Here is an 18,708-nt window from a genome sequence, read left to right on the forward strand (position 1 = left end):
GGCATTTTGCCAAGATGAATGGGCGGCAATACCACCTGCAAGACTTCGGGGCCTCATAGACAACTATACTATACTACAAAAGACTGCACGCTGTCATTGATGCTAAAGGTGGCAATACACAGTATTAAGAACTAAGGGTATGTAGACTTTTGAACAGAGGTCGTTTCATTGTTTTGTTTTGTTTTATGATTATGCCATTCTGTTCGGACCTAAAGTTCAATGTGAATCCCATTACCGATAAAAGACTTGTGTTGTGCTTGCTCACGTTTTTTTGTACGCAAACTTTTGAGCACAACTGTAACATTTCTTTTTCAAATTGTCAGAAATATTATAGATTTCTGTCAAATAAGGTAACGCAGACTCATTGCCTTTTGTGTACGGAGACAGAACATGGTTACTGTCATGTGTTGCCCCCCCGAAATAATAGTGTCTAGAGCAGCAACAATGACTTTACTATATACACTCATTGAAAACAAATCTATAATGTCAATAAAATAAAAAATATTCCTGACATCAAAATACTGGGTATGATAAGTCAAACTTGAATTTAAAGATGTAAGAGTGCCAAGGTTATTCTAGTTTTGCATTTTTCATTAGTTTTTAATTTTGTTTTAACTTTTTGTTTTCAAATTCAGTTTAGTTTTAATTGGTTTTAAATTTTTAACACGCTTAGCTTTAGTTTAGTTTTCAGTTTTAGTCTTTTTTGTAATATGGGTTATTTGTCAGGGGCAAGATTCAAGAAGGAAGTATTTAAATAGTATAATATAGAATACTAAAAACTCAACAAAAACATCATACAATTTTAGAACTACGTATTCATAATGTATTCAACAATAACACCAGTACATTACATATGTAGATATGGGCATAAATATGTAAACAGTCTACATGACGTGGAAGTGCAAAATGCGTAAGTGACGCGTGCCAGGACATGACCTAAATAGCCAACAGACTAAAGAAGACATACATGAACAGGTGTTTTGAACTTTAGTTCGAGAAAAGTTGCAAATGTTACACAGAACTAATCCAAATCCAGCCAACAACTACACAAGACCTCTCATTAATCCAAAATAGTGAGCCTGATCAATGCCTCATTGGTGCATCTAACACACCTCTAAGCCGCCTACACGTGATCAGAGGAAACACCGCGAGGTAGCGTATTCTGTAGCAGGCAGAGAGGCAAAGCGCGAGGCAGGTTTACCTCGTTGCTTCTGGCTTTGGTTGCGCCCTGAACGGTCAGCAGCAAAGAGGTCAAAGCGGAACTAATTTGAACTTTCAGTTAGGGCTAAACGATTTGGGTGGGGGGGGGACTCTAATTGCAATTTATCTGCCAGATATTGCGTTTACGATTTGATTTGCGCCGAGCTACAGTTCATTATTCACTATGTAACAGAAAAAACACGTTACGCATTACAACATGAGACACTATCCAAACTGCTCTTTGTTCTTGTGCAAGGATCAAACCATAGATATGAATTGCCTGCAATACTTGCTATTCTTTTATTAAGCATGGTACATTGAACAGTCAAACACAAAAGCTAAAGTTATATAAGAAAAAAAAGTATCAGGACTTTCCTGTAAATTAATATTCTTGCTATGTCTCAGTTCAACAGCAGCATCTACATGTTGCAACTTCGTAATTCGTAAATTTCATAGAACGCTCGGGTTTTTTTTTGCATAGCGCATCTATGCAGCTGTATGTCTATACAACAGACAACTTCAACATAAGAAGATTGTAACATAATATAGATGTGAAAGCAGTTATAAACAGCCTATGGGACAATAACATTTGTTTTGGTTAAAAATCAACAAATAATTGTGAGAATAATCGTAATCACAACATTGATCAAAAAAATCGTGATTATCATTTTGGACATAATCGTGCAGCCCTATGTAGCAGTGTTTTGCCATTGAGCATGCTAGAACTAGCACGCTACGGTTAGCCACCTCGTCTCGGCAGGTGACGTAGAAAGCCGTGCAGATTTTAAACAGCTCACCTGGAGACTGAAGACAGAGGACATTCAGAAACCGTATCTCACCAAAAACAGCAGGGATAGTTATTTTCCCAAGTTTGGAAGCACCAGAGACACAAAATAACACCCCAAATCCCAGAAAAGGTGATTGATGATTTTCATAATATGGGCACTTTAAACCAAATGTTACACCAAATACTCAACTAAACATTCCCATTCAATAATCATGGGCTTCGCAATCAGCTTATCGCATTCTTTCAAATCTCAAAATTCCTCGTTCAGCCCTCATTTGGGGGCAGCGGCAAATTCCGAACGCTGTGCCACGCCAAGGGTAGCGCTTACTCCGAGTCGTCTCCTCTGCTCTCCCCTTAGGGAAACAACGGCACAGCCAGTGCACGGCGGTTTTTACTGCAGATGATTTGTAGGCGGCTTAAAGTCTACGGCACCCCGTGTGCCTGCTTCATGTAAGTTCTTTACGCTGCCAGTCCAGAAAGACTGCCTGGCAGTTACATCACTCAGCAGTATTTTTACCACGTAAACAAGCTCCAGAAACATCTAGATTTAGGCTAAGACTGACTCTGGCATTCAGTATTCATTAGAAAGTGTTGTAATTGCATTTGGAAGATGAGGGATGGCATATTTGCAGCGCTGTTGTTTTTTCCCATCTGTGTGAGTGGATTGTGGTGAATGGGAGCCGACAGGCTAACAGGCTTTGCTTACTGTGAGCAGCAGCACTAACTGACACAGGGCTTGAGCTGATAAGAGAGCATTAGGAAATGTACAAACATCCCGCTAGAACAACAGTTTACCACAATGTCAACCAAAGTGCGGATTTTACTGACTTGAAAAAAATCGCCCCAAAAAAGAAACATCATCACTTGTAACATGGCAACAGGAGGCTGCCTAACCACCGCTGTACATGCACTGTAACATAGCTCAAAATATATTAAACGTAAACAGGACTCATGATGATTAGAGCGTTGCAAAATGTTTCAGGTGTATCAACAGGATTAAAAAAAAAAAGACATTAAAATGTAGGACAGGCAGAAACTGTTGGACAAGTCCGAAAAAATAATCAAAATACAGTGCAACAACAAAAACAACGGTGCAAGATTTAGTAAAAGCGGTAGCATGCTTCTCGCGTTCAGTGCGATCGGGGCGCGAGTGGTTGCCGCGTTTGCGTCATATCGCAGTCGGCATTGCGTCAACCGCGCTGAACGCAAGAAGCATGAAACAGCTTTTGTGCGGGTTTTTTTTACTCTCATTTGGCCCCTAAATACATTTGCTGTATTTATTAAACAGCAGGCTGAAATCACAGTTTGTGTGTCATTTGTAGAGGCGACGGGCCATTTAGTGTTAACGCGGCAAAGGCCCACCTGTGGTTTAAGTGGTACTAATTAGGGGTGTAACCATAGACAGAGCATCAGTGACGTCTCCCATTGAGTTCTAGACTGCTGTTTTGAATCTAAGACTGTGGAAACTGAATTGCCCTTCAGGGATTAATAAAGCAATCTGTATCTGTATAAGGGTGCTTTACGACAACAGTTTGAGTTTCTCAAAATTAACCAATGGTTTAACGAGGTGAACATGAACGCACCATGAAGTCCCGTCAAAGCCCATAGGCTTTACCTTCGTTGTATGTTTTGTTTACAAAACTCACTCATGGGGAAGGCAGAGTGTTGCCATTCGGTGACTTCGGGGAAGCAGGAGGATTTTCCAGTGTGGTTGTTTCTCCGTCGTCACAGACTCCGTTTTTTCTTCAGACATGCGCAAGTAGGCGGGGGTGGTGAGAGAATAAATATACTGGGGGAATGGCAGATCCTGCTATTGGTTTCAATAGTCGAAATCGAAAGCTCATTTCGATCGAAATCGTGACAACACCTACCTAATACTGCTTGTTTTCCTTTATTCTCTACCACTGGGCCCACACACACACACACACACACACACACACACACACACACACACACACACACACACACACAGATTTGGGAGTCTGTAGGGGCAGCCCTTCAGACAAACACATTTACACAATAATCCTATTAAAGAGAGAAAGTGCTCTCTCTCTCCTGCTCTCTTTATCCGTCAATACTCCCACTGTCCTCTCCCTCTCCCCCTCCATCCACTGTCAATGCCGGTCAATATGCTGCTATCTCTGCTCACTTTCGTATTCTAATTCAAACAGGCTTTGCTGCAGCCATGAGCAATCAGTGTCCAACAATAGCAGCGGCGAGCTTGATAGCGTGACACTGTGTCACATTCGTTTTTCGGGCCCAGAGTGATGGAGACGACGTGCTGCTCTCACAGTGCTGCCGTGCGAGCAGCGTTGCTGCTACTTCACTCTACTGCCTGTCAATATTATCTCATAACTCTGTCTCTATTTTCCTCGCTCTAATGTCCTTTCCGTCCTCTGTCCACCCAATCCCCTCCTCTCGGCTCTTTGCCCACCCACAGGCAAGCGAACAGCTAAAGATTAGGGCTGCACCACAATAAATCATTCTACGCTATGGCAGATGAAATGTGACATGTGACTGACATGTTTGAAGTATCTGCAAAAGTGCAAGGGAGTTACTGAGCAGTAGAAATCGAGAAAGAAATCTTAGAAACATGCTTTTTTTAATGGAAAAATAGGTATTGGACAGTAAAAGACATCCATCTCACATGATGAAAATGAGGCAATTCCATGTCTTTAAGCAGAGTGGAGCTTTCTGACACAACTTGACTGACTTTCAAGGTGTACGGAGGAGGGAAAATGACTGAAGAGGTCAAAACCCTATTAAAAATTTTAAAATGTGTTCTTTAATGTGTTTTATGATGACCCTGACAAAGGCCACTAGCCGAAACACGTACGTAAAGTGTTGCCGGGTTAGCTCAGTTGGTGGAGCGGGCATGCATGTGTGGTGCAAGTCATTTTCTCAAGTCATGCAAGTCATTTTCTTCTGGATTTTTTCTGTTCTAAGTTGAGACATGTGGCTAGGGTACTATTTTAGTATGTAGCCCATGTAATATGCTTGCGGTAGTGTTTTTTATTAATTTTACAGATGATTTACTTGGACGGAAATAGAAATTCTGTGTTCTAACCTCTGTAGCTCTGTGTCAGTAAGGCCTAGTGTCACAATGCCACTAGAAACAACAAATTGAGAGTGTTGGCTTCACAATGAACTCAGGGTCATCACAGAGGGCCAAAGCATGCGGAAACTGCAGCACTTTTTAGGGGGTAAAAATTTAGGCGAGAAAATCATATATTTTCAAGTGTATCTGAATTAAAGCAGCAGACGCTGAAATATCCTGACTTTTAACCCCTAGTATGGGCCAAGTTTATTTGCTGTTTATTAAGCCAAGCTAAAAAATTAGAAGCTGCCACCTGTTTGTTAATGCATTGATCTTTGCTTATCAGAAAGAGGAAGGGGTGGTAAAAAGGTTCGATAAGAGATTTGCTAGTGCTGTAATTTAGCTATTTAGCCAGCCAGCAACCAGATCCAAAATGGAACCAGCCATGGGAACCCAACTAGGGCTGCACAATTAATCACAATTTTATCAAAATCGCTGGTGGGGGAGCAAAATTTGTTAAAGGCAAAATATGTTTCAAACTGTTATAATGTGAAGTATTGTGGTGCTGCAGATTGGTCCCGGCCTACAAATCCTATCCTACAGACTAAAGAAAAAATCTTTGTTTGCTACAGATCCATGCAAAAAAATCAATCAATCCTTTTTTTTTTTCAATGCAAATGAAAATAATGATACAAAAAAATGATCATTCCCTCCAATATCGTGAATCATATCGCAATTACAATAATATTGGTACAAGTCATTGTTAATACATTTTAATTACATCATTTAAATTTGACCATATGACCTTAGCAATAAACAGGCCGTGATTTTATTTTTTTAAAGTATCAATACAGGCACCGGCACCGTTTTAAAAGTATCGCTTTGGGACCGGTGTTGGAGAAAGAAAACTCAAGCGATACCCAACCCCAGCTGCCCAACTATTTTCGCTATTTTTGTTATTTCCACTAACCCCAACCGGTCGTCAGACACCGCCTACCAAGAGCCTGGGTCTGACCGAGGTTTCTGCCTAAAAGGAAGTTTTTCCTCGCCCCTGTCGCACTGTTGCTTGCTCTGGAGGAAACTACTAGAACTGTTGGGCCCTTGTAAATTCTGGAGTGTGGTCTAGACCTACTCTATCTGTAAAGTGTCTTGAGATAACTCTTGTTATGAATTGATACTATAAATAAAATTGAATTGAATTGAATTGGGATGCAGTCAGGTCTAGGCTATAATGTCCCGCTAATTCACTTAAATGCCACACCACACCTGAGAAATAAACGTTACACTAACGGAGGGAACCTGGCTACCATTACACAGAACTAGTCGAAAATTAGCAAAGTATCCCTTTTGTCCAACTCACTTTCACTAAGGGCCACACTGGAAAAAGAAGCACATCAAGGGCCAGACATGTAGGCTGTAGTTTTTGGACATGCTTTCATTTAATCGAAAGTCAAATATTTTTGACTGTATTATTGCATGTCTCATACAACCTTCTCACATACAATTTGGTCAACTTTAAAGCCCTAAAACGTTAGCAAGTAAGCTCCTTAGCCATCACAGGGGTTAACAAATCAAGCAAAACAAGGCCTTTCACAGCCTGAATATGCAAACCCACTGGTTCTGTGGAAATTTTCTAGAATCGCAGTTTGAAAACATGTTTCCGTCTTTTTGGTTTGGGCGGGCCAACATCTGTTTTGAACCTAAATTGATATGCACGCCTACTTTAAGTAGGGCTGCCCGATATGAGGAAAATATCCTGTAATTCCTCAAATAAAGGCCGGGGGAAAATTAATGTGGATAATCTCCTAAGTGCCTTTCATGTAATGTGCATTCAGGTTTACCGTACTGTACATTTCTACCAATTTAATTTAACAGATTCAACAATATATTCATGCTTTGTTTTTCTGAGTTACGGTAAAGTAAAGTAAAGCATTATTGTCCTGTATGTGTTACTCAGCCAAGTGTAGCGTGTCACCAGGTGGTAGCAGCTACGCTGGATGTAACACGGCTCTCATTTAGTGACAGCAGAGAATGACGGACTATTCCACAGCAAAACGAAAGGTTTTCAAGTATGCAGAGGAAAACTCGGGTGAAAAAGCTGCGAGGCATTACGACATTGTCCCCACTTTTTATCTTTAGTCTGTAGGATTTGTAGGCTAGGACGTCCCGGTAGCACCACAATACTTCATTCAGAATCTGCGATTTGGATATTGCACTAGTCCATATTGCAATTTCAATAAAACTGAGATTATTGGGCAGCATTTCAAATACTTTTTTGCGCCTTACCTTGCAGTCAGAACGCCCTTTCCAACGAGAAACTCTGTTATCTGTGCTCTCTTCCAAAGCCAGACTCCATAGACAAAAACAGTCATTTTAACTCAACGTGATTGAACATTAATAATAATCTATTTAAATTGGAAATGCGACTCTCATTTTAGATTCTTGACACTGGATGATGCCTCGCGTCTGGCTGAATGACGCCCCTTAGCTGTGATATAATAACAACATACAGCGGCCTGTCGTGAGCTATTGGTTAAACATATGTCTGGGACACAATGACATGTGTCTGCCTGACGCTTCTTCATCAACTGATTACACGGATGAACAATGAACAGCTCAGACTACGGCCTTGGACAAACTTCTGTCCTTTCATGTCCCAACATCAATGGGAACCGAACAGTTTGGGAACTCTTTCATGTGGGTGATGAGGGATGGGAGTGGGACAAAGATGGAGCCCATGGGAGCAAACACAACAACCCTGAGGTACATATCAACATTTTATCAACCTAACAGCCGGGTGTGCTACTGTTCGCTAAATGCACACACACATGGAGGGTCGTTCACTGCCTCCATACACGTACACGTTCAAACAGATGTGCAGGAAATAAACTAGAGATACGTAACTGAGGCATTCCAAAGGATCCTATTGTTATTTATCAATCCGAGCCTCTGGAAGTGTAAAATCTTTTTTTTTTTTTAAAGTAACAGTGCTGCAATGTAATTTCACACCTGTGTTTTGTGCCTGTGGGGGGTGGGGGGTGGGGTGGACAGGTAAACTGAGTGTCTGTATTTGGTACCCATGAAACACTGTAATCAACCCATCTTAACCCTCGTGTTGTCTTACCGTCAAAATTGAAAATCAACAATTTTGATGACCGTTTTTTCGATATTTTTAACTTTTCCTTTCCTTTGTTTCTTTTTTCAACACTTTTGATGCTTTTTTCAATGTTTGTCACTTTTTTTATGTTTTCAACACTACGTAACACTAACTTATTAACTTTAGTTTTACAGTTATTTTTGGAATTTATGGTCAATAAACCTCATTTTTAGGAAATTATACCTAATGTTTGAGTTAGAAAAGCGGAAATTCAGAATTAATTTGACTAAATTTAAAGGAATGGGTGTTGATGGATAATCACAGACTGGAATATGTCCACTTTTACTCAATACTATTTCAAAACCACTTCAATTTGTTTTTCAAATGCTATAATATTGAATAAGACGCCCCAAAATTTATGAAAGTAGAGATTTGTACTTGCCAAAGAGCGTTGTGTGGAATCAATCATGTTATTTTGGGTAATTAAAAAGAACATTGAAATTAGGAAAACGGGTAAATTTGACCCGGGGACAACATGAGGGTTAACCCACTGGCTTCATAGGAATTCACTGTTAACTCTGTATGCACTAGCGCCCGAATAAAGGAGACAGGAAGACTTTTATGTCCAGCCACTTTCTATGTGCTGTTAATACTGGTGGTAACAAAGTGGTAATGTCTAAGGAGGGACAGAGCGTTTTCTTTTGATCTCCTTGACTTTTCACATTTTGGAAAAATAGTTTGGAGGCCCCCACTGCGTGGACTCTGAGGACTGTTGAAGATCCCTGCTCTAGATTATCCAGATCAGAGCATGCGAGCAGAGCGGAACGCAAGTGAGTGGTGGGAGCGAGCGGGAGGATTTCAGAAGCAGAATATTTAATTGTTGGAGCGTCATCTTAAGTCTAGAGAAGGGTATCGTTCAAAATGTTCCAAAACTGGAACCGATACCAACACCCTGACTGTGATACCTGTTCTTAAACAATACTTTTTCTGATACCAACTTTATAATTTCCCCCTCGTTCCCACTCTATCTTCCTCCTTTCCTGTCTAGAGCTGCCCTATCAATAAAAGCCCCCAAAAAATAAAAATAGATACAAAAAGTGATTGAAAGTCATTTGATTCCCTGAGTCTTGAAATAAGGGTTTGAAATGAAATAAAATATGCGGCCTCTTTATGTCCCAGTTGAAGAGATTCTAGGGACAACATGAGTGTACGTATGTGACAGATATGGCAGAAGCTAAGTGGCCCGAGCACGGCGATATTAATATTTCAACCACAGGCTGATGCTGCCAACCACGCGCTCAGTGCCCCACCCTGCTGCTGGGATCGAATGTCAAGCTGGCTGCCAGACGTGAAGACACGTGCAGCGTGGAGCCGTCATGTGTGGGTTGATGGATGTTGCTGATCTGCGTATGTCAACAACGTCTTTCTGGATGGTCTCGAGTTCAGCTCTGGCCGTGTCAGGGACCAGGAACAGTAGGATTGACGTCAGCTACTGGTGTACCTTGCATTTTGCCCTTTGGTTCTTCGCTGACTTCAGTATTTTGGTTATTCTTGTGAATAGACTGGCCAAAATATGTCAAGAGTTCAAGGAGAATTCATGTTAACAGATTTTTATTTTCCAAGAGCTGTTAAATTACTTAATTAATTAAACATTCCGGGAGAAAAATCACAGAAGAAGTGCACATCATTTCTCTTTTCAGAGTAGCTCGACCGACTGGAATGCCATGCAACCACGACACATGGTGAGATTGGAGTTTGGACAGCAGCTGCCTCAGACATACGGCACATTAATCTACACAATCTATTTATATGCATAGATTTCAAACTTGAGTGCAAACAACAAATTCACTCAAGGTTGTTGAAAGGCAATCGGGAAAATGAAATCAGTGCCCGAGGAGCGGGGGAAAAAAAGTCAAAGTGGAGTCACCGAGAGTTATGAAACTTGAAAGGGTGTTTTCACACCAAGTTCACATGTATGGGGGAGAAATCTGCACAAAACCAAGCAGCGTTTCTGTTGCTTCGGGCAAACCAAAGATGCAAATAGGCCTAAGTGCACTGGAAAACAAAGCAAAACTTTTAGAGTTGTGTGGTTTCTTGCTAAAACTTGCTTTAACCCTCATGTTGTCCTCGGGTCAAATTGACCCGCTTTCTTATATCAATGTTCTTTTTCACTACACAATTGTAATTACCCAAATTAACATGATTGATTCCACACAACGCTCTTTGGCAAGTACGAATCTCTAGAATACTGGTGGGTCTTATGCAATTTTATAGCATTTGATAAAACACTGAAGTGGTTTTGAAATAGTATTGAGTAAAAGTGGACATATTCCAGTCTGTGATTATCCATCAACGTACATTCCTTTACTTTTGGTTTAAATAATTCCTAATTTCTGCTTTTTTAACTCAAACATTAGATATAATGTCCAATAAATGAGGTTTATTGACCATAAATCTCTAAAATAACTATAAAACTAAATGAGTTAGTGTTACGTAGTGATGAAAACGTCCAAAAAAGTGGCAAACATTGAAAAAAAAGTGTCAACAGTGATGAAAGAAATGGACAAAAACGTAAGAAAACCTTAAAAACGTTGATTAAAAGCTTCAACAAAAGGGTTGATTTTTCAATTTTGACGGGATGACAGCACAGGGGTTAAGAAAAAAAAATTAAGAAACAACTTTTTTTTTACTAATACAAAACAAATAAAACAATACGGTTGAGACTCAAACACACTGCCGGGGTTGCTGAAACATTCCTTTGGCTGAAGCCATCATAAATAAATAACCAATAAACCCGTCATTGCTGCTACAGTTTGACCCCTCCATTGTGGATAAACTGAATAAAAAGAAAAAGTACAACCTCAAGGAGATTCAGTTTACAATAAAACAGGGGAAAGCAGCACATCCTTCCGTGGGGGAAGCTGAAACCAAAAGGGTGTTTTGACATTGTTGATTGATAGATTACTATTTTACAATAAATCTATTCATTTCTTAACCTTTGCCCCAAGCCACCAAGCCATCACCGGTCAATTCAACAATGTAAACACACACACTATCACCCAACCTTAACCGAGACAACAGCCCGGCCACGGTTAGACTGAGCCTGACCTCAAAGTGCTGCTGTTGTTCCTGTGGGTTTCCTTTTCTCTTAAGTCTGAGTGTGCAACCACTCTATAACCTCGCGGCACGAAGCAGGTGGTCAGGTGTGTGGTGTGTGGTGTCTGGTGTCTGGTGAGATGCTTTCCTTATTTTTTGTGCAAAACACGGAAATAGTTCAGTTTTTGTCATCAAAACCACAAAGTCCAAGTAGGGCGTGGGGATTGGAAAAAAATAAATCAAATGTCACATTATTTTTAGACCAAATACATGAATGTCGATATTGTGCAGATACCGTATGGTTGACTGCTGGCGTTTTCCCCAAAAATTCACACAATGAGAGTTTTGATAAATAATCACCAATAACGTGGATGCAATGAGAGACAAATCCAAAAACGGCTGTGACGTTAAGTCTGGTAAGTTCAGGAAATGACATCAATTTACTGCAATGCAGCCGTTAAAGCCAGGAAGAAGACAACACTTGTGTCATATCACAATACTACGATATCCAAAAATTGATATTTGGCCTGATATATCGATGTTGATTATAATATCCAAGTCCAAGTCCTGAAATGCATTCAGGAGCCATTATCTCCACAATGGACTCTCCAAGCTGATAATACCTTGACCCACATCTACAACATCTGATCACAAGGCCAAATGCTATCTGATCACTCATCAATTACTACTGCACTTGTGAATGATGATGGTGCATTTTGACCAGATCAATGGCTTGAGTGAAGTAAGCCAATGTGAGTGACTCTGGCCAACACGCCTGGATTTGTATAATGCTCCAAAGCCCACAGGGCAGACCTACAGGAGGGATTTACATGAGGCTGAATGACCCCTGCAACACAAATTTAACAGCCATCAATTATTAACTCGGGCTCATGAGATTGCTTGCTGCTAGGAAGGATGGGGGGGGGGGGGTGCAAATGTCTATATTCAAGATGCGGCCCACACCCTTACTTTATAAAAAGGCAATAAACGTGATAAAAATGCACATTTTTTCCCCCCATCTGAAGCATTGTGCTGCAGAACGCCTTGACGTTGAGGCTAGGTTTCGTGAGTGACATTCCCTCTTCTGTCACGCCAAACCCAATTCAAATTTCGGATGTTTTAGTTGTTTACTTGAGCCGCGGCGAGTTTACATGCCAGGTATAACTTGGATTTGGATAACTTGCATCATTAACATATGCCCTTTAATACGTAGATGATTAATTAAACCATGCAACTCTTTATTCAGTACAAATAGGACTTTTGCCGTTGCGTTGGTACACCACCTCCCGCCATCAGTGGGAGATTGGGGCTAACAGCAGTTCTGAAAATGGACAATATAGCCTACTAATAATGACTAATTTTGTACATTGCTAGACTACATGCTATAGAATTTTCCACAAAGACCACTGATATAAAAAAAAATGGCTGTTTAGCTGTTATAATGAAATGCGTGAATTTACGCAAGTTCATATGGAAATGCGACTCATTAGGGCGCAGACTGGTAACCAAGGGTATTTCTGCATCCTGACAACTAGCTAACGTTACAGGTTTAAAAACGACGGTGTTAGAGAGGTAACAGGATGGTGCCACACTTCTCCATGCTCAGTGCCTCCTCTCATGGGAGGCGCCTCCATCTATCATGAAGATGAGGGATGCTGCGAGGGAGGCTTGGGGTAACCTGGCTAGCCAAGCCTCAGCCCACACTGATAACGGGCGCATAGGTGGGTGTGCTACTAGCATCCAGCTAACTAGATGAGCAGGTTAGCTGCATTCCAGCAAAGAGACGGCAATTTAGACCGACAGGTGCAACAGCATCATCATGCAGCCCTACAGCCTCCTTGTACCGCTCCTATCCACCTTGACATATCCAAAGAAACAAGCCCGAGCCAACAACCAACAGTGGGTGGGACGAACACACGCCTGAATTCATAGATATGTTTTTCAATATTTAAAAAAAAAAAAAAAAAAAAATGTTCGCGAGCGAATAAGTGGCGAGCTAAGCTAGCTAAAATCCGCCTCAGCAAAGCGACCAAACGAACCGCTGTTAGCCTCGTCGCTGGGTTGGATGCCTCCCTCCGCTCTGGAGATAAGGGCATCGAATAAAAAGGCACGCGGGAGAAAAACACAGCACGTATGTTGTTCGACTCACCTCTCTGCCATTTTCCCGACGGTTCTTACAATCCGTTCAGAATAAATCCCACAACGGCTCCCATGTTGCCGAAATTGCGGTCGCCGCAGTCAACGAGTCACTCCTTCCAGACCAGTGTCAAGTTACCAACCATGGCAAACACCACATCCGATCGTTACCTTCACAATAAAAGCTTCTTGCCAATTGTGTCAATGTGGCACCTGTTACATAGAAATAAATGGAGATACGGTACTTAGACATAAAAGTATACAGTTTTAATGTCAAGCACTCATAGTCTGTATTTAAAACCTCAATTTACTATTTTATGCAATGTTAAAATACAACCAGTCATTAATTACCTTGCAGCACACACCTATACAAAATTATACTTTTATGTACTTTTTATATACATTTAATCAAGAGTATTTTATCCTTAAAAAAGTGTCTATTTCTAAAATGTATGTATTGACGCTAGCCATCTTACTTTGATGTCATCTGTATTACAAAAAATTTCGAAAACATTCATGTCAGTCTTGAAAGCTGTTATAACAAGATGGCCATATTGAGTGTATTTTATTAAACGCTACATACCCGTGTAGCCTACCTGAATGGTTTCAAGATTGCTTTCTTCTAATTTTCTATCTCAACCTTTTAAATGGGTTTGTTTTAATTGAATTATATTTGCCTTTTAAATTGTATTTTTGCTTTTTTTAACTGTAAGGTGTCTGTGAGTGCCATGAAAGGCACCCATAACTAAAATATATTATTATTATTATTACTACATCACATAATCCCATCATAAACATGGATGCATGGGTACTGCCACATATTCTTTTCCTGATCTTTTTTTTCTCATAACAGCAACATGGATGTTAAACTTACACTGTCACATCAGAAGGTTCAGCAGTAGTGGTCACATCAAGTATTTTATTCTGAAGGTAACAATTCACTAACTTCTGGTATGCGTTATGCTAATTTCCGCTAACTTGAGTAAAAGGGACCGCGCACCGCTTGTTTAAAGAGCTGATGCATTCATGTTAAATGTAAAGGACTGTATATGAGATTCTTGTCAGTAATATAGCCTTAAGCTCACCAGAGATTTCAGGCGGTACATTTGTGTTACTTTGTCAGGGTTTAGGGGATGGCAGTCTGTCCCAGCATGCTCTGGGGCACCATGGACATGCATCTTCAATGCATCACAGGGCTACCACAGAAACGTAGACACTCCCATTCATACCCTAGTTGAGAACTAGTTGGAGACATCCACCCATGTGACTGATGAAACTCATTAGAAAACAGGTAAAGTATGTACTCATAATAAACAAGGAATAAGATGGATAAACTCCTTTTTTTATCACAACACAGCATAAAAAATCTTATCTTAGAAATATAGAAAATAGTGAATAGGATGGGACAAAACCATGTAATTCTGCTAACTAAAACATTACATTCACAATTAGTTTCACTTGTTTTCATTTTAACCAAATTGTATATCTGAATTCAATACACATTTTCTATAGGCTCAGTCTGCCAATTAAAAAAATTAAAAATAATTCCAGAGCTGGTTCCGTGGTATTAGAATTTTGGATAGTTGTCACAAACATTTTTTAATTTTAATTTAAATTTATTTATTTTTTAATCTGTTTATTAATGGGGAAATTACACTTTACACTCTGTGTCCACACTTTGTTAGCAATCACACAGTCCTGAACTACACACACACACACACATGCACAGGATCTATACATGCACTAATGGAGAGATGTCAGAGTGAGTGGGCTGCCAGCCGAACCACCGCCCTGAGCGGTTGGGGGGGGGGTACGGTTGCCTTGCTCAACAGCACCTGGCAGTGCCCAGGAGGTGAAGTAATCTCTCCCACACCAATCCACACTCCCTACTTTTTTTTTTTTTTTTTTTTTTGGTCCACACGTGGACTTGAACCAATAACCCTCCGGTTCCCAACCCAACTCCCTATGGACTGAGCGACTTCCACCCCCAAATTAATTGGTCATGTGACAATGGCTGGGAAAGATTGACAGAACTCTGATCCAATAGAGCTTAACAGTTCCGCCCACAGCGGGTGTCGCTCCCTGATGTGAGTCGAGTGCAGATTTGAGCCGCGCATGCGTCACTTTGCGACAAGTAGCCTAAAAGATGCTAACGAGAGACTTCTGTAATCTCAATACAGTAGAAATGGACCTACTTAACCAAGTTGGTTCACTGCTGGCTACAAGTTAGCATCAAACACAACAAAGGCTGTCAGTTGAATGGCGTTTTGAGCTAAAGTTAGCAATCAAACAACCATAGATAGCTAAATCTTTTTTGAAATGATTTCCATCTTCTGTTAATGTTTGTAATGAGAAAAGTTTATTATGTCATGGATTTCACAAATTTCAGTATGACGTGGCGGCTTCTAGCTCACCCATGTAGGCTGAGGCCTTGGCGGCCGCCCGGGTTCAAATCCGACCTGGGGCCCTTCGCTGCGTGTCATCCCGCATCTCTCTCCCACCTTTCCTGTCTCTCCACTGTTACTCTGAAATAAAGGAAAAAACAAAAAAACCCACCGAGTACGTACAGTACAGTTACTCTCAAGAGAGCAGGACGTACTGGGGCGGCTGTGGCTCAGTGGTAGAGCGGTTGCCTGCCAATGGAAGTTGGCGGTTCGATCCCGCCCTGCAGTCATTGTCGAAGTGTCCTTGTGCAAGACACTGAACCCGAGTGCCCGGTGTGCGGATCAGAGTGTGAATGTGGTGAGTGTTTATCTGATGAGCAGGTGGCACCTTGACGGCAGCCCCGGCCGTATGAATGTGTGTGAATGGTGAATGTTTCCTGTAGATGTAAAAGCGCTTGAGCAGTGTTAAGACTGGATAAAGCGCATATAAATACAGCACATTACAGTGCCAAATTTCAGTACATGCAGTAAACCGTTTACATCTGAGCATGTGCTCAAATCTGCACTCGACTCACATCGGGGAGTGACAGTGGGTTCTGGAAGGAAATACAATGCGAGTTCTCCATTGACAATTGGAGGATAGACTCACGGCAGAATCACCGGAAGCACAAGCTTAACCGTGTAGTAGACGAGCGGAAAGTTTCATTAGTTTCAATCAGTTTAAAATAAATACCACTTGATAAACTGCCTTAATAATACCATCTTCATCTTTATGGCTTCTTCTGTTGAACAACGAGTTGTCGTGGCGTTATCGGTCGAGGTGGGGCGTCTGGTGGGTGCTCACAAAGAGTGGTATTTGGAGAAGTCGGAGATCGGAGGATTGGATACCGACCCTTACCTTCTTCCTCCCTCTGTTTTCAGTCCCTACGTGGTAAACGGGATATCTCCATACACCGGTGCTGATCTCAAAGCTTTTAAAAGTTCTTTGAAGTTGGATGGGCTACAAGTACGCGATGCTACGCTACAGGTAAAGGCATCAATCTAGAGCTTATTTTGTATTAACATCTATTCTTTAATTGAGTAAAGATTTATATAACATGTAGCCTATGATTTTAGAGGACATGGTCCATCGTGGCTACCCACATACCACTGGGTTGTTCACTGGGGGTGCCAATGCAACTTTCTATTGGAGCCTGGACACATCCCAGCTCTGGGAAGTGCAATCGTTAATTATCAATCATACGTAAATCATGGAGTGTATATGATCAGTATTAACCACACATAATTGTAACATATAGCCATCTTCTGTCTGTGATTATATACGCTGTAGCCAGTTCCTTTATTCGGAAATGAAAATCTGTAATACCACAGTCTTGTACTTTTGACTTTTTTTTGGATTTACTGTCTGTTTTTTCACTCAAAATGATATGTTGTATGCTTATGAGTCACGTCATAGCTGGTTAGCCCGGGGCGTGGTCTGAAACTCTTTTTAGACAGATTTTTCAATGTGAGAAATGAATGGAAAATACTCTATTTAAATCCCAATTGTCAGATTGACAGCCCTTAAGCCTTTAAGGGCTTTGGGGGGGTGGGGCACCACCCCGTGCCCCCATTCTAGCCCAGCCCCTGGAACACAGCTGGAACATGAGCATTTAACAAGCACGATTATACTCACCTCTACCTCTCCGTTAAACTGGAATCATCAGACACAACAAGTCCTGTTTAATCCTAATAGCATCACAACTTTTACCAAACCATGATCCAGGAACGTGTTGCTTTTGATTCTAAACATGGAACATGCAAGTCATAATTACGCTTCCATTATGCATTTACACGTGGCTCTTTGTGGTTTGTCTTTTTTGATTCTTGCTGTTCTGAGTAGAAGTTTTCCATTGAGGGTTTTTTGTTGCCTTAAGCGCTATTCACACTGGACACATACTACCAGGGGACTTCATGTGAGTTACAAATTACCCCCCCACGTCTGTGTTTTGTGTGCCACGTTCACATGACATAAGCAACGTCTGTTTTTACTCAAATTTGCATTGACATTATCCACTAGGGGTCGACCAATACTGTTTTTTCAAGGCCGATACCGATTAGTACCGCCTGCCAATCGGAAGGTTGGTGGTTCGATCCCCGCCCCTGCAGTCATTGTCGAAGTGTCCTTGGGCAAGACATTGAACCCCGAGTTGCCCCCGGTGCTGCGCATCGGAGTGTGAGTGTGTATGAATGTATATCTGATGAGCAGGTGGCACCTTGTACGGCAGCCCCGGCATACAGTGTATGAATGTGTGTGAATGGCGAATGTATCCTGTAGATGTAAAAGCGCTTCGAGCAGTTGTTAAGACTGGAAAAGCGCTATATAAATACAGCACATTTACATTTACATAATAAAACCAATGGGCTGATTTGGAACTAATATGCATGTACAGTGAAAATGAAAATCTTTAAGTCAAAATTAAGATTTTGGAATATTACAAACAAAGGATTGTCCACATCCTTCTCATTAATTTTATAAATGAGAAACTTTCAACATAATACCCAGTTAACAGATAGTGTTATGGGCGTCGTAGGTGAGCACCCACTGAGCACCTATATGTGCCAGACTGCCAGTAGGCTACATTCATTTCAAATTAAACATTGCAGTTAGTGCTTGGTGGAGCGTTTGTCATAGCGTGATTGGTTATGTTGCTGTGAGTCCCCTACTTCATTGCTTCTTAATTTTCCACAAAGCTGGCGTCACGCGTCCGTTAAACCTTTCATCTCCAATCCTATCTATATTTAAAAAGGCGCTGTCCTGAGTTGAAAGAGACTTTATGGCTTTATTATCAAATTAATAAGCATGTGTGTGTAAGTGTCGGCCGTTGTCCATTTCCTAAAGTTCTGAAATGCAAACCTTTTTTTTAAGATTATTGTTGTTTTGGCTTTTCCGCCTTTAATTGTTGACAGGACAGTTAAGGGAGAGAGGGGG

General features: G+C 41.0%; 1 protein-coding gene across 1 annotated transcript in view; it reads right to left on the minus strand.

The window, feature by feature from the left end:
* arhgap39 (Rho GTPase activating protein 39) overlaps window positions 1–13,507 on the minus strand; it is a 110,068-nt gene extending 96,561 nt beyond the window's left edge. Inside the window, exon 1 of the mRNA XM_032525361.1 lies at window positions 13,367–13,507. Within this exon, the coding sequence (XP_032381252.1) occupies window positions 13,367–13,377 (11 nt within the window). The 5' untranslated portion in view covers window positions 13,378–13,507. The remainder of the gene's footprint in view (window positions 1–13,366) is intronic.
* Window positions 13,508–18,708: the final 5,201 nt, after the last annotated feature.

Source organism: Etheostoma spectabile, chromosome 9, assembly GCF_008692095.1.
Source record: "Etheostoma spectabile isolate EspeVRDwgs_2016 chromosome 9, UIUC_Espe_1.0, whole genome shotgun sequence".
Classification (NCBI taxonomy): domain Eukaryota; kingdom Metazoa; phylum Chordata; class Actinopteri; order Perciformes; family Percidae; genus Etheostoma; species Etheostoma spectabile.